Here is a 16,136-nt window from a genome sequence, read left to right as displayed (position 1 = left end):
TCTCAGAGCCTGATGATGTGAGGCTGGTGGGAGGAGGCAGTCGCTGTGCTGGTGGAGTGGAGTGGTACGACCAGGGAGAGTGGAGGACTGTGGGAACTGAGGACGAGGACCAGGAGTATGTAGCTGCAGTAGTGTGTAGACAGCTGGGTTGTGGCTCCACTGTTTCAGTAATACCTGGAAACACCACCAGAGGGTTTGGAGTTTCCTGTTCTGGGTCTGAGTCTTCACTGAGGGAGTGTTCCAGAATGTATTATCTCCTTCCTGGACTCACAGTGATCTGCTCAGGTAATAACAAGACACACTATGTGGCCAAAAGTATGTGGACATGTGTGGATTCTGCTATTTCAGCCACACTCATTGCTGACAGGTTTATACAATTGAGCACACAGCCATGCAATCTCCATAGACAAACATTGCCAGTAGATTGGACTTACTGAAGATCTCAGTGACTTAAAGTGGCACGTCTAGGAGCAACAACGGCTCAGCCGTGAAGTGGTAGACAACACAAGCTGACAGAACGGACCACCGAGTGTTGAACCACGTAGAGCGTAAAAATAATCCTCTGTTGTAAAACTCACTGCTGAGTTCCACATACTTTAGTCCATGTATTATATCTCCTTCCTGGACTCACAGTGATCTGCTCAGGAAATATCAACATATTATAATTATATTCAACTGATTTCCTTCATTCATACAACTTCCTTCATTCAAATGCAACTTAAATATCCCAGAATGCTTTTGAATTTGAGTGTTATCTCAGTGAACGTCTCTACTCACTACCACTGTCACATGTCATGTTATTGTCATATCTAAATGAGGAAAGTAGTTGAGGAGCTACGTTTTCTTTTTCTCTCCTCTTGTTCCAGATGTCCCGCTTAAGCCTGATATCAACATATGTTGTCTCAGTGACTGTAGGCCCACTACTCATGTTGCCCTGTGAGGGAGGGTGGCTAGCACTGTTACATGCTGATGTTATTGTCATATCTATAGGAAACTAGTTGAAGAGGTTTTTCTTCTTCTCTTTTATTGTTACAGATCTCCTGGTCCAGCCTGATATCTCCTTGACTGACTCAATGGGAGGGGTCTCCAGGGGCCACCAGGGGCCCGAGGTGTTCAGGGGCTACAGCTTCACCATCACCTGCTCCACTCAGCCACAGTACCCAGGAGGCTCCTTCCTCCTCACGTTCACCGGCTCCAACAGAACACAGACCCAGCCAGCTGTCAATCACTCTGCTGCCTTCCTCTTCCCTGCTGCAGATGACTCCCACCAAGGGACCTACAGCTGTGTTTATGACAATTATGTTTTCTCTCATAACTTCTCCTCTGAGAGTGAGCTCCTCTTCCTCACCATCACAGGTAACTGAACATGAACCAGACTTATAACTTTGTCATTGACAGATTTCCCACAGATCTATGTGATGATGATCAGTCCCCTCATCAAAGGTGTTTCTGTTTGCAGCCTCTCCTCTGCCAGCCTTCATCATCAGACACGTTGTAGTGCTGCTGCTCCTACTGACAGCCATCACCACCTCCTACCTGTACTACAAGGTAAAGACATTTACTCAGACGTTACAAGTCATTTAAACTAGAGGGAGAGGGAGAGGGTGAGGGGGAGGGAGAGAGAATGGAGATACTAGAGAGTAAATGTCTGACTGTTGGTGCTGTGTCTCACTAGCCCACCAGGAGGCAGAAGAGAGTGAACAGGGTGAGCAGCATGGATCTTTATGTCAATGCCATGGAGATGGTCTCTCTGAGCTCCAGAGCTGAAGCTGGACCGGGAGAGGAGAGAGCAGCCCAGGGGACGGAGTAGGAGTAGAATGAAGCTGATCCTACATGCTGATCTTAGGTCAGTTTTGTGTTTTAAATCGATGGTCAGCAGTGGACTGGTGTTTAAAATGTGGTGACAAACCTGAAGTGGTTCTAATTTTAATAACAAGTTCTGAATTATTTTATCTTTCTAGAACCTTGGAAGAAATCTAAAAGGAGTGACTGCAACCACCATTATTCCTTTTAGTTTGGTTTTTACCACCAGGGTAACATGGGGTTCTGGGTAACATGGGGTTTTGGGTAACATGGGTTTTGAGTAACATGGGGTTCTGGGTAACGTGGGGTTCTGGGTAACATGGGCTTTTGGGTAACATGGGGTTCTGGGTAACATGGGGTTCTGGGTAACATGGGGTTTTGGGTAACATGGGGTTCTGGGTAACATGGGGTTCTGGTAACATGGGGTTCTGGGTAACATGGGGTTCCGGGTAACATGGGGTTTGAGTAACATGGGGTTCTGGGTAACATGGGGTTCTGAGTAACATGGGGTTCTGGGTAACATGGGGTTTTGGGTAACATGGGGTTTTGGGTAACATGGGGTTTTGGGTAACATGGGGTTTTGGGTAATATGGGGGTTTTGGTAACATGGGGTTTTGGTAACATGGGTTTTGATTATTTTAAGCGAGTAGCTCAATTACGTCTGTTTTGTGATCCAGAATGTATTGCTTCTTGCTTTTGTCTTCATGTCTTTATCTTATTTAGTGTCTCTTAGATGCTTTGTCTTATTTAGTGTCTCTTAGATTCTTTATCTTATTTAGTGTCTCTTAGATTTTTTATCTTATTTAGTGTCTCTTAGATTCTTTATCTTATCTAGTGTCTCTTAGATTCTTTATCTTATTTAGTGTCTCTTAGATTCTTTGTCTTATTTAGTGTCTCTTAGATTCTTTATCTTATTTAGTGTCTCTTAGATTCTTTATCTTATTTAGTGTCTCTTAGATTCTTTATCTTATCTAGTGTCTCTTTGTAACAGTCCTGACCTGTTTTATGTTGTTTTTATGTGTTTATGGTCAGGGCATGTGTTTTGGGTGGGCAGTCTATGTTATTCGTTTCTATGTTGGTTTTGGTTTGCCTGGTATGGCTCTTGATTAGAGGCAGGTGGTTTGCGTTTTTCTCTAATCAAGAGTCATATTTAGGTAGGGCATTCTCACTGTTTGTTGGTGGGTGATTGTCTCCTGTGATGTCTTTCGTCGTTGTCGATGTGTTTTCACTTTCGGAGCTGTTTGGCTGTTCGTGTGTTCGATGTATTCACAACCTGCTGCGCCTTGGTTCGATCACTATTCCTCCTCTTCGTATGAAGAGAGAGAGGAGGAGGACTGCCGTTACACTTAGATTCTTTATCTTGAAGTGTCTCCATTATTAGTCCAGGTATTATTAAAATCATCTGTTCATTCTTTGTATTTTGAAAAAAATAATAATAAAGGGTTTGTTGTTGTTTACCTCTCATGATGTTGATTATAAATGTTATGATATTGATTATGATGTAGATTATTGTTATGATGTTGTTAGTAGTATAGAGATAATGATGTTTTTGATTATAAATGTTATGATATTGATTATGATGTAGATTATTGTTATGATGTTGTTAGTAGTATAGAGATAATTATGTTATTGATTATAATTGTTATGAGATTTATTATTATGTAGATTTTTGTTAAGATGCTCTTTCAACTGCCATGTAATCAACTGAATGCTTTTAATAAAATAACAGGCTGTCAGTCTGTGTGATTCCCCTCTTGGACAGACTACAACATACAGTATGAATTAACTGAGATCAGTCTGTATGATTCCCCTCTTGGACAGACTACAACATACAGTATGAATTAACTGAGATCAGTCTTGTGTGATTCCCCTCTTGGACAGACTACAACATACAGTATGAATTAACTGAGATCAGTCTGTGTGATTCCCCTCTTGGACAGACTACAACATACAGTATGAATTAACTGAGATCAGTCTGTGTGATTCCCCTCTTGGACAGACTACAACATACAGTATGAATTAACTGAGATCAGTCTGTGTGATTCCCCTCTTGGACAGACTACAACATACAGTATGAATTAACTGGTCATACATTTGGCAGGAGGTTAGGAAGTGCATCTCAGTTTCCACCTCATTTTGTGGGCTGTGTGCACATAGCCTGTCTTCTCTTGAGAGCCAGGCACCCACCTGTATATAGTCTTGCTATTGTTATTTTACTATTGCTCTTTAATTACTTTTTACTCTTTAATTACTTGTTACAGGCCAACATAAGCTGTACTGTTCAGTAGGATAATAGTAGACCAACCCAAGCTGTACTGTTCAGTAGGATAATAGTAGACCAACCCAAGCTGTACTGGTCAGTAGGATAATAGTAGACCAACCTAAGCTGTATTGTTCAGTAGAATAATAGTATACCAACCCAAGCTGTATTGTTCAGTAGGATAATAGTAGACCAACCCAAGCTGTACTGTTCAGTAGGATAATAGTAGACCAACCCAAGCTGTACTGTTCAGTAGGATAATAGTAGACCAACCCAAGCTGTACTGTTCAGTAGGATAATAGTAGACCAACCCAAGCTGTACTGTTCAGTAGGATAATAGTTGGCCAACCCAAACTGTACTGTTCAGTAGGATAATAGTAGACCAACCCAAGCTGTACTGTTCAGTTGGATAATAGTAGACCAACCCAAGCTGTACTGGTCAGTAGGATAATAGTAGACCAACCCAAGCTGTACTGTTCAGTAGGATAATAGTAGACCAACCCAAGCTGTACTGTTCAGTAGGATAATAGTAGACCAACCCAAGCTGTACTGGTCAGTAGCATAATAGTAGACAAACCCAAGCTGAACTGTTCAGTAGGATAATAGTAGACCAACCCAAGCTATACTGTTCAGTAGGATAATAGAAGGCCAACCCAAGCTGTACTGGTCAGTAGGATAATAGTAGACCAACCCAAGCTGTACTGTTCAGTAGGATAATAGTAGACCAACCCAAGCTGTACTGTTCAGTAGGATAATAGTAGACCAACCCAAGCTGTACTGTTCAGTAGGATAATAGTAGACAAACCTAAGCTGTACTGTTCAGTAGGATAATAGTAGACCAACCCAAGCTGTACTGGTCAGTAGGATAATAGTAGACCAACCCAAGCTTTACTGTACAGTAGGATAATAGTAGGATAATAGTAGACCAACCCAAGCTGTACTGTTCAGTAGGATAATAGTAGACCAACCCAAGCTGTACTGTTCAGTAGGATAATAGTAGACCAACCCAAGCTGTACTGTTCAGTAGGATAATAGTAGGACAATAGTAGACCAACCCAAGCTGTACTGTTCAGTAGGATAATAGTAGACCAACCCAAGCTGTACTGTTCAGTAGGATAATAGTAGACCAACCCAAGCTGTACTGTTCAGTAGGATACTAGTAGGATAATAGTAGACCAACCCAAGCTGTACTGTTCAGTAGGATAATAGTAGACCAACCCAAGCTGTACTGTTCAGTAGGATAATAGTAGACCTACCTTAGCTGTACTGTTCAGTAGGATAATAGTAGGCCAACTCAAACTGTACTGTTCAGTAGGATAATAGTAGACCAACCCAAGCTGTACTGGTCAGTAGGATAATAGTAGACCTACCTTAGCTGTACTGTTCAGTAGGATAATAGTAGGCCAACTCAAGCTGTACTGTTCAGTAGGATAATAGTAGACCAACCCAAGCTGTACTGTTCAGTAGGATAATAGTAGACCAACCCAGCTGTACTGTTCAGTAGGATAATAGTAGACCAACCCAAGCTGTACTGTTCAGTAGGATAATAGTAGGCCTTTTATTAAAACAGAGAAACTGAGTCACAAATTCACAGGTTTCATATTTTTATTTTTTTTCTAGGTTTTTGTTCTCAAATTCAGACGTTTTTAAACTTAATGGTTTGAAACCTGGACGTTTTTCTACATGCTGTATTATGAGGCATGTCTTACCTTGCTTCAAAGTAGCGTTTTGCCAAAATCCCAATGGTTTTCTTTAAACTATGTTTCATTATCTGTCAGGCAAAGACATTATCCTAAATAATCACATTATCAACACATGATAGTTGTTGTATCTTTAAACCCTCCTCTTTCTAACTGATATTTCCATCTCTGTCCATGAAACCTCTTCCATGGGCCCTGTGCATTTTAGAACACGGTTTTCCCCCAAACTGCATGCTGGAACATTCAGGAGTAGGAACATTCAGGAGAAGGAACATTCAGGAGTAGGAACATTCAGGAGTAGGAACATTCAGGAGTAGGAACATTCAGGAGTAGGTCTACTGCCATGTGGACATTGCTGCTCCTACAATGTCAAGACATAATAGTTAATCGCCATTTGAAGCTAAACATTCTGATCTGTTCCATCAGCCCTATTAATTGATATGACGTAAACCTCCACTACAATACTTTGATATGTATCAGTGGGGATTAAGAAGTGAGTTACACAATGCCCACTGAAAAACAAGTGGTTAAACAGAGTATACCTGAGTATACCCTCCACTACACCACTGGTGTAGGCTACATTTAAAGAAATATACCTTTAATAAAATACAAATATATGTTATTGGAATTAGTCAATATAGTCTGTAAAATGTAAATGGGTCTCTTGTGCTGGACAACGTGTTTAATACAGACTACTGATGACTCCTTACTCAACCCACTCCATTCACTGTAATGCAACACACAGTATATGGGATACTTATTGACTAATAGAGAGAAAGCTCTTCTACCTGTCTCAGCTAAGGTGGGATGGAAATACTCAGTAGGGTCTCTACTAACCAGATATGGTTGGTTTTGGAGTAGAGACGGGTAGGTGCACCTGATTCAGCTGCCCTGCGCCCAGGAAAAGCCCTACTGTTGTCATTCTGAAGCATTTCATGTGTCTGAATGTACAAACTGCCTCCCTGTTGGACCAGAGAGCAAATCAAGTGCACTATAGTTTTACCGCTGGCCAATGGGATGGCTCAGATAACCGTAACACCATAAAACAAAGGTTTAAAACCAGGACAAGGGGAAACTGTCAACAATACAGCAAACTAGTAGCGACTAGTAGCGAAAGGTTGCCAGATCAAATCCCCGAGCTGACAAGGTAAAAACTTGTTGTTCTTTCCCTGAACAAGGCAGTTAACCGACTGTTTCTAGAACGTCATTGAAAATAAGAATTTGTTCTTTACTGACCTGCCTAGTTAAATAAAGGTTAAAACAACCTACTCAGTCAACACTGTCAACACTTTGTATTCAACACTGTCAACACTGTCAACACTTTGTATTCAACACTGTCAACACTTTGTATTCAACACTGTCAACACTTTGTATTCAACACGTTTAGAAGGTATAAAATGAGCGTTCTTCCTGTTTCCTCTCAGCGCTACAACAATGAGCAGGAAAGTGTCTCTACAGGCTTGTGTTGTTGTTATTAGCGTCTTGGTTATTTTTAATATGGAGGAATATTAACTTTCTCTGTTCATAGCAGTAACATGAATTTGTTCCTGAGGCAGAAATAATGAGGTGAGACTGGAGTTTCTCCATCAGATGGAAGACTGTGTGTCTTTATGGTCAGAGTCACTGGAGGAAAGGAACAGAGGAGGGATGTTGAGAGGAGGACCCTCAGTCTGCTGCTCTCTCCGTCCTCTGAGACTGACCATCAGATGCAGGCCCCATCAGCCCTGTAAAATAAAAATAAAAAAGTTAATTATTTAAATGTATGCTCACTCAGCTGTGCCTCACAAGTAATACAACTATTACCGGTGTAATCATATAGCCTACCTCAACTTTAAAATATGGCATAGTCATAGTAACCAGGAGTGGTATGGTGTTGATATCATGTAGTCATAGTAACCAGGAGTGGTATGGTGTTGATATGGTGTAGTCATAGTAACCAGGAGTGGTATGGTGTTGATATGGTGCAGTCATAGTAACCAGGAGTGGTATGGTGTTGATATGGTGCAGTCATAGTAACCAGGAGTGGTATGGTGTTGATATCATGTAGTCATAGTAACCAGGAGTGGTATGGTGTTGATATCATGTAGTCATAGTAACCAGGAGTGGTATGGTGTTGATATCATGTAGTCATAGTAACCAGGAGTGGTATGGTGTTGATATGGTGTAGTCATAGTAACCAGGAGTGGTATGGTGTTGATATCATGTAGTCATAGTAACCAGGAGTGGTATGGTGTTGATATCATGTAGTCATAGTAACCAGGAGTGGTATGGTGTTGATATGGTGCAGTCATAGTAACCAGGAGTGGTATGGTGTTGATATGGTGCAGTCATAGTAACCAGGAGTGGTATGGTGTTGATATGGTGTAGTCATAGTAACCAGGAGTGGTATGGTGTCGATATCATGTAGTCATAGTAACCAGGAGTGGTATGGTGTTGATATGGTGCAGTCATAGTAACCAGGAGTGGCATGGTGTTGATATGGTGCAGTCATAGTAACCAGGAGTGGTATGGTGTTGATATGGTGTAGTCATAGTAACCAGGAGTGGTATGGTGTTGATATGGTGCAGTCATAGTAACCAGGAGTGGTATGGTGTTGATATGGTGCAGTCAAAGTGACCAGGAGTGGTATGGTGTTGATATGGTGCAGTCATAGTAACCAGGAGTGGTATGGTGTTGATATGGTGCAGTCAAAGTAACCAGGAGTGGTATGGTGTTGATATGGTGCAGTCATGGTAACCAGGAGTGGTATGGTGTTGATATGGTGCAGTCAAAGTAACCAGGAGTGGTATGGTGTTGATATGGTGCAGTCAAAGTAACCAGGAGTGGTATGGTGTTGATATGGTGCAGTCAAAGTAACCAGGAGTGGTATGGTGTTGATATGGTGCAGTCATAGTAACCAGGAGTGGTATGGTGTTGATATGGTGTAGTCATAGTAACCAGGAGTGGTATGGTGTTGATATGGTGCAGTCAAAGTCAAGGTATCAATATCTTAGACATAAAATTCCAGTAGTAGTTAATGGACGTCTCTTGACCCCTATGGAGAATGTAGCTGTTTATCTGTATTATTGACCCCTATGGAGAATGTATCTGTTTATCTGTATTATTGACCTCTATGGAGAATGTAGCTGTTTATCTGTATTATTGACCTCTATGGAGAATGTAGCTGTTTATCTGTATTATTGACCTCTATGGAGAATGTAGCTGTTTGTCTGTATTATTGACCCCTATGGAGAATGTAGCTGTTTATCTGTATTATTGACCCCTATGGAGAATGTAGCTGTTTATCTGTATTATTGACCTCTATGGAGAATGTAGCTGTTTATCTGTATTATTGACCCCTATGGAGAATGTAGCTGTTTATCTGTATTATTGACCCCTATGGAGAATGTATCTGTTTATCTGTATTATTGACCCCTATGGAGAATGTAGCTGTTTATCTGTATTATTGACCCCTATGGAGAATGTAGCTGTTTATCTGTATTATTGACCCCTATGGAGAATGTAGCTGTTTATCTGTATTATTGACCCCTATGGAGAATGTAGCTGTTTATCTGTATTATTGACCCCTATGGAGAATGTATCTGTTTATCTGTATTATTGACCCCTATGGAGAATGTAGCTGTTTATCTGTATTATTGACCCCTATGGAGAATGTAGCTGTTTATCTGTATTATTGACCCCTATGGAGAATGTAGCTTTTTATCTGTATTATTGACTCCTATGGAGAATGTAGCTGTTTATCTGTATTATTGACCCCTATGGAAAATGTATCTGTTTATCTGTATTATTGACCCCTATGGAGAATGTAGCTGTTTATCTGTATTATTGACCCCTATGGAGAATGTAGCTGTTTATCTGTATTATTGACCCCTATGGAGAATGTAGCTGTTTATCTGTATTATTGACCCCTATGGAGAATGTAGCTGTTTATCTGTATTATTGACCCCTATGGAGAATGTAGCTGTTTATCTGTATTATTGACCCCTATGGAGAATGTAGCTGTTTATCTGTATTATTGACCCCTATGTAGAATGTAGCTGTTTATCTGTATTATTGACCCCTATGGAGAATGTAGCTGTTTATCTGTATTATTGACCCCTATGGAGAATGTATCTGTTTATCTGTATTATTGACCCCTATGGAGAATGTAGCTGTTTATCTGTATTATTGACCCCTATGGAGAATGTAGCTGTTTATCTGTATTATTGACCCCTATGGAGAATGTAGCTGTTTATCTGTATTATTGACCCCTATGGAGAATGTAGCTGTTTATCTGTATTATTGACCCCTATGGAGAATGTAGCTGTTTATCTGTATTATTGACCCCTATGGAGAATGTAGCTGTTTATCTGTATTATTGACCCCTATGGAGAATGTAGCTGTTTATCTGTATTATTGACCCCTATGGAGAATGTAGCTGTTTATCTGTATTATTGACCCCTATGGAGAATGTAGCTGTTTATCTGTATTATTGACCCCTATGGAGAATGTAGCTGTTTATCTGTATTATTGACCCCTATGTAGAATGTAGCTGTTTATCTGTATTATTGACCCCTATGGAGAATGTAGCTGTTTATCTGTATTATTGACCCCTATGGAGAATGTATCTGTTTATCTGTATTATTGACCCCTATGGAGAATGTAGCTGTTTATCTGTATTATTGACCCCTATGGAGAATGTAGCTGTTTATCTGTATTATTGACCCCTATGGAGAATGTAGCTGTTTATCTGTATTATTGACCCCTATGGAGAATGTAGCTGTTTATCTGTATTATTGACCCCTATGGAGAATGTAGCTGTTTATCTGTATTATTGACCCCTATGGAGAATGTAGCTGTTTATCTGTATTATTGACCCCTATGGAGAATGTAGCTGTTTATCTGTATTATTGACCCCTATGGAGAATGTAGCTGTTTATCTGTATTATTGACCCCTATGGAGAATGTAGCTGTTTATCTGTATTATTGACCTCTATGGAGAATGTAGCTGTTTATCTGTATTATTGACCCCTATGGAGAATGTAGCTGTTTATCTGTATTATTGACCTCTATGGAGAATGTAGCTGTTTATCTGTATTATTGACCTCTATGGAGAATGTAGCTGTTTATCTGTATTATTGACCTCTATGGAGAATGTAGCTGTTTATCTGTATTATTGACCCCTATGGAGAATGTAGCTGTTTATCTGTATTATTGACCTCTATGGAGAATGTAGCTGTTTATCTGTATTATTGACCGCTATGGAGAATGTAGCTATTTATCTGTATTATTGACCCCTATGGAGAATGTATCTGTTTATCTGTATTATTGACCTCTATGGAGAATGTAGCTGTTTATCTGTATTATTGACCCCTATGGAGAATGTATCTGTTTATCTGTATTATTGACCTCTATGGAGAATGTAGCTGTTTATCTGTATTATTGACCCCTATGGAGAATGTAGCTGTTTATCTGTATTATTGACCTCTATGGAGAATGTAGCTGTTTATCTGTATTATTGACCCCTATGGAGAATGTAGCTGTTTATCTGTATTATTGACCCCTATGGAGAATGTAGCTGTTTATCTGTATTATTGACCCCTATGGAGAATGTAGCTGTTTATCTGTATTATTGACCTCTATGGAGAATGTAGCTGTTTATCTGTATTATTGACCTCTATGGAGAATGTAGCTGTTTATCTGTATTATTGACCTCTATGGAGAATGTAGCTGTTTATCTGTATTATTGACCCCTATGGAGAATGTAGCTGTTTATCTGTATTATTGACCCCTATGGAGAATGTAGCTGTTTGTCTGTATTATTGACCCCTATGGAGAATGTAGCTGTTTGTCTGTATTATTGACCCCTATGGAGAATGTAGCTGTTTATCTGTATTATTGACCTCTATGGAGAATGTAGCTGTTTGTCTGTATTATTGACCCCTATGGAGAATGTAGCTGTTTATCTGTATTATTGACCTCTATGGAGAATGTAGCTGTTTATCTGTATTATTGACCCCTATGGAGAATGTATCTGTTTATCTGTATTATTGACCTCTATGGAGAATGTAGCTGTTTGTCTGTATTATTGACCCCTATGGAGAATGTAGATGTTTATCTGTATTATTGACCCCTATGGAGAATGTAGCTGTTTATCTGTATTATTGACCCCTATGGAGAATGTATCTGTTTATCTGTATTATTGACCCCTATGGAGAATGTAGCTGTTTATCTGTATTATTGACCTCTATGGAGAATGTAGCTGTTTATCTGTATTATTGACACCTATGGAGAATGTATCTGTTTATCTGTATTATTGACCTCTATGGAGAATGTAGCTGTTTATCTGTATTATTGACCCCTATGGAGAATGTAGCTGTTTATCTGTATTATTGACCCCTATGGAGAATGTAGCTGTTTATCTGTATTATTGACCCCTATGGAGAATGTAGCTGTTTATCTGTATTATTGACCCCTATGGAGAATGTAGCTGTTTATCTGTATTACTGACCCCTATGGAGAATGTATCTGTTTATCTGTATTATTGACCTCTATGGAGAATGTAGCTGTTTATCTGTATTATTGACCTCTATGGAGAATGTAGCTGTTTATCTGTATTATTGACCCCTATGGAGAATGTAGCTGTTTATCTGTATTATTGACCCCTATGGAGAATGTAGCTGTTTATCTGTATTATTGACCCCTATGGAGACTGTAGCTGTTTATCTGTATTATTGACCTCTATGGAGAATGTAGCTGTTTATCTGTATTATTGACCTCTATGGAGAATGTAGCTGTTTATCTGTATTATTGAACTCTATGGAGAACGTAGCTGTTTATCTGTATTATTGACCCCTATGGAGAAAGTAGCTGTTTATCTGTATTATTGACCCCTATGGAGAATGTAGCTGTTTATCTGTATTATTGACCTCTATGGAGAATGTAGCTGTTTATCTGTATTATTGACCCCTATGGAGAATGTAGCTGTTTATCTGTATTATTGACCTCTATGGAGAATGTAGCTGTTTATCTGTATTATTGACCTCTATGGAGAATGTATCTGTTTATCTGTATTATTGACCCCTATGGAGAATGTAGCTGTTTATCTGTATTATTGACCTCTATGGAGAATGTAGCTGTTTATCTGTATTATTGACCTCTATGGAGAATGTATCTGTTTATCTGTATTATTGACCCCTATGGAGAATGTAGCTGTTTATCTGTATTATTGACCCCTATGGAGAATGTAGCTGTTTATCTGTATTATTGACCCCTATGGAGAATGTAGCTGTTTATCTGTATTATTGACCCCTATGGAGAATGTATCTGTTTATCTGTATTATTGACCTCTATGGAGAATGTAGCTGTTTATCTGTATTATTGACCCCTATGGAGAATGTATCTGTTTATCTGTATTATTGACCCCTATGGAGAATGTAGCTGTTTATCTGTATTATTGACCCCTATGGAGAATGTAGCTGTTTATCTGTATTATTGACCTCTATGGAGAATGTAGCTGTTTATCTGTATTATTGACCCCTATGGAGAATGTAGCTGTTTATCTGTATTATTGACCCCTATGGAGAATGTAGCTGTTTATCTGTATTATTGACCCCTATGGAGAATGTAGCTGTTTATCTGTATTATTGACCCCTATGGAGAATGTAGCTGTTTATCTGTATTATTGACCCCTATGGAGAATGTAGCTGTTTATCTGTATTATTGACCTCTATGGAGAATGTAGCTGTTTATCTGTATTATTGACCCCTATGGAGAATGTAGCTGTTTTTCTGTATTATTGACCTCTATGGAGAATGTAGCTGTTTATCTGTATTATTGACCCCTATGGAGAATGTAGCTGTTTATCTGTATTATTGACCCCTATGGAGAATGTAGCTGTTTATCTGTATTATTGACCCCTATGGAGAATGTAGCTGTTTATCTGTATTATTGACCTCTATGGAGAATGTAGCTGTTTATCTGTATTATTGACCTCTATGGAGAATGTAGCTGTTTATCTGTATTATTGACCTCTATGGAGAATGTAGCTGTTTATCTGTATTATTGACCCCTATGGAGAATGTAGCTGTTTATCTGTATTATTGACCCCTATGGAGAATGTAGCGGTTTATCTGTATTATTGATCTCTATGGAGAATGTAGCTGTTTATCTGTATTATTGACCCCTATGGAGAATGTAGCTGTTTATCTGTATTATTGACCCCTATGGAGAATGTAGCTGTTTATCTGTATTGGTGTTTGATGAGTATTTACCACTCTATGTAAAGCTGGGATATACAAGATACGCCATAAGAGCGTTTGTGTAAAAAGTGTAAGAAGTTTGTCTGTGTCAAGTGTTTTCAGACTGAAGGAATATGTTCTAGAAGAGTCTGTGAATGTAAAATGTTGTAACTGTGGTAGGGATCATATTTCTGAATTCCCAGAATGCCCTGTTAGGGTGAAAGAGGTTGAGGAGTCAAGGATCAGGGCTGTACAACAAGTCTCCCATGTGGAGGTGGTGAAGAGAGTTGAAGGGAAAAGAGGCCAGTTCTGAAGAAGAGATGGAGGTGGATGTACCACAACCAGTTGTAAATGTTATACGTCAATCAAGTGTTCTGGATGCACTTATTGTGGAAAAGGAGGATTTTGTAGCATTTACAGCCACAGTTATTCATTGTACTGGACATTATTATAACTGCAGCCGATAAGTTTTTGTGCCTCCAAGACTTATGGCAGAAGCACTTCAAGGACTACTGTCACCAGGAAATGTCCCTCCATCACATGATCCTTCTGAGCCTGTGTAGGACCTGATTAAAATAGAAAAGCAGGCAGATTTTGTTTAATTAACAAATTCAATACAAACTATCTTGTTATTTTAGTTTGATTAAGTTAAATGTTTATCTTGTTTGGAGACGTATTGTCCACCTGAACAGTAGGTGGCGGAAGGCACATATAATTGTTGCGAACGCAATTATACCACAGAAGAAGAAGCTCGTTTCCGTATTCCAGCAAACCCGAAAGTTACAGAGACGGAGAGGAACAGAAACAATCAAACAGAGCGCTACTCCAAAACATAGATAAGTACAATAAACGTCACATGAATCAAACATGAATGATTGTCTGTTTATTCCTTATACCATATTGTTACTGAAGGAAGGTAAGAAAAATGTGTGTATTGTATGAACTGAGATCGCTAAATGAACTGTGTCGACACACATTGTTAACGGAGCTGAAAACGGAGCAGGGAGGGGTGTGTTAGTTTACCAAATGCTGTCCGCGGCCAGTGACTGACTTCTCCGTCAAACGGTGATAATGTATTGGGCATGTAACTTACTCAGGGGCGAAAATCTGATATCAACCTTGGAGGGGACAATTACATTACATTTTCTCAAGAGCAATTCCTGAGGGGGACACCAAAAGTAGTGCTGTAACACATAGCCTACGTTGTAATATGTTAAATGTATATTGAGGAACCATAATTCCTACAACTGAATAATTGATAGGTACAGTAGTTAACTGAAGGGTTTAACCAACTTGTTCAAATGTTTAAATCATTATAATACTACTACTAATAATAGTTATAGCAGTGCTCCTTACCAGTCCAGTATGTATGCAGGTATTCGGACTTACAACTAGCAATATCAAGAAAGGCCAGTAGGTAACAATGGTACTGTACACTGTATGGGTGCAGTTTTCATAAATACAATGAACATGGTGTGATCTCATCTAAAAGAGTCTCCATTGAGAACCATCACAAAGTTAGTCTCCGTATTGAATTGACCTTTTAATTTTACTTTTTCTGATACATTTATATAGTCATTAAATGTGCCACTGGCCTGAGTCTACTACAATATCTTTACAAGAACAAAAAGCTTAAAATAAGTACAGTTCTAAAAGCAAAATAACTACTTCAATGAAAAACCCAAATAAATCAAACAAAATATCCTTCAGTCAGTGTCTCAACTCTTCAAACAGCAGCTATGGACAAGTATGTCGCACAAAGTATGCAATTTTAAATAAAATAACATGAAATAAATAATTTGTAAGTGTACTGTCATGTACTAAAAACTACTCTCCTCTAGGCTGCTTAGTACCCGCTCATACTGCCCTAGCACAGCTCTAATAGCAGTATTCCGCACAGTCCACCTTGTTGGACATAGGGGTTTCCGGGTGGGCAGATGTGTTTCTTTGGACGTGGCAATTGATTCAAACATGCTCTTAAACCTTCCTGACTGGCCATAGAGGACACCTAACTGATGGACCCAAGAAAGGGAATCCCGGATCAGTGGGGAGGCTGAGCAGCAAGCCTGTGTAATCAGATTTACACAGTGTGCTCCACAATCGACATAGAGGGCTAATGGCTGCTGCCTTCTCACAATTGCCTGTGCACCTGTG

At 39.4% G+C, this 16,136-nt stretch overlaps 1 protein-coding gene across 1 annotated transcript in view; it reads left to right on the top strand.

The window, feature by feature from the left end:
* Positions 1 to 4: 4 nt before the first annotated feature.
* LOC139579778 (uncharacterized) overlaps positions 5 to 16,136 on the top strand; it is a 59,082-nt gene continuing 42,950 nt past the window's right edge. The window contains exons 1-2 of the mRNA XM_071408599.1: positions 5 to 285; positions 1,036 to 1,356. Of these exons, the coding sequence (XP_071264700.1) occupies positions 246 to 285; positions 1,036 to 1,356 (361 nt within the window). The 5' untranslated portion in view covers positions 5 to 245. The remainder of the gene's footprint in view (positions 286 to 1,035; positions 1,357 to 16,136) is intronic.

The sequence above is a fragment of the Salvelinus alpinus genome, chromosome 6, assembly GCF_045679555.1.
Source record: "Salvelinus alpinus chromosome 6, SLU_Salpinus.1, whole genome shotgun sequence".
Lineage (NCBI taxonomy): Eukaryota > Metazoa > Chordata > Actinopteri > Salmoniformes > Salmonidae > Salvelinus > Salvelinus alpinus.
Note: the sequence above shows the minus strand (reverse complement) of the source record. Positions and strands in the feature narration are given on the sequence as shown.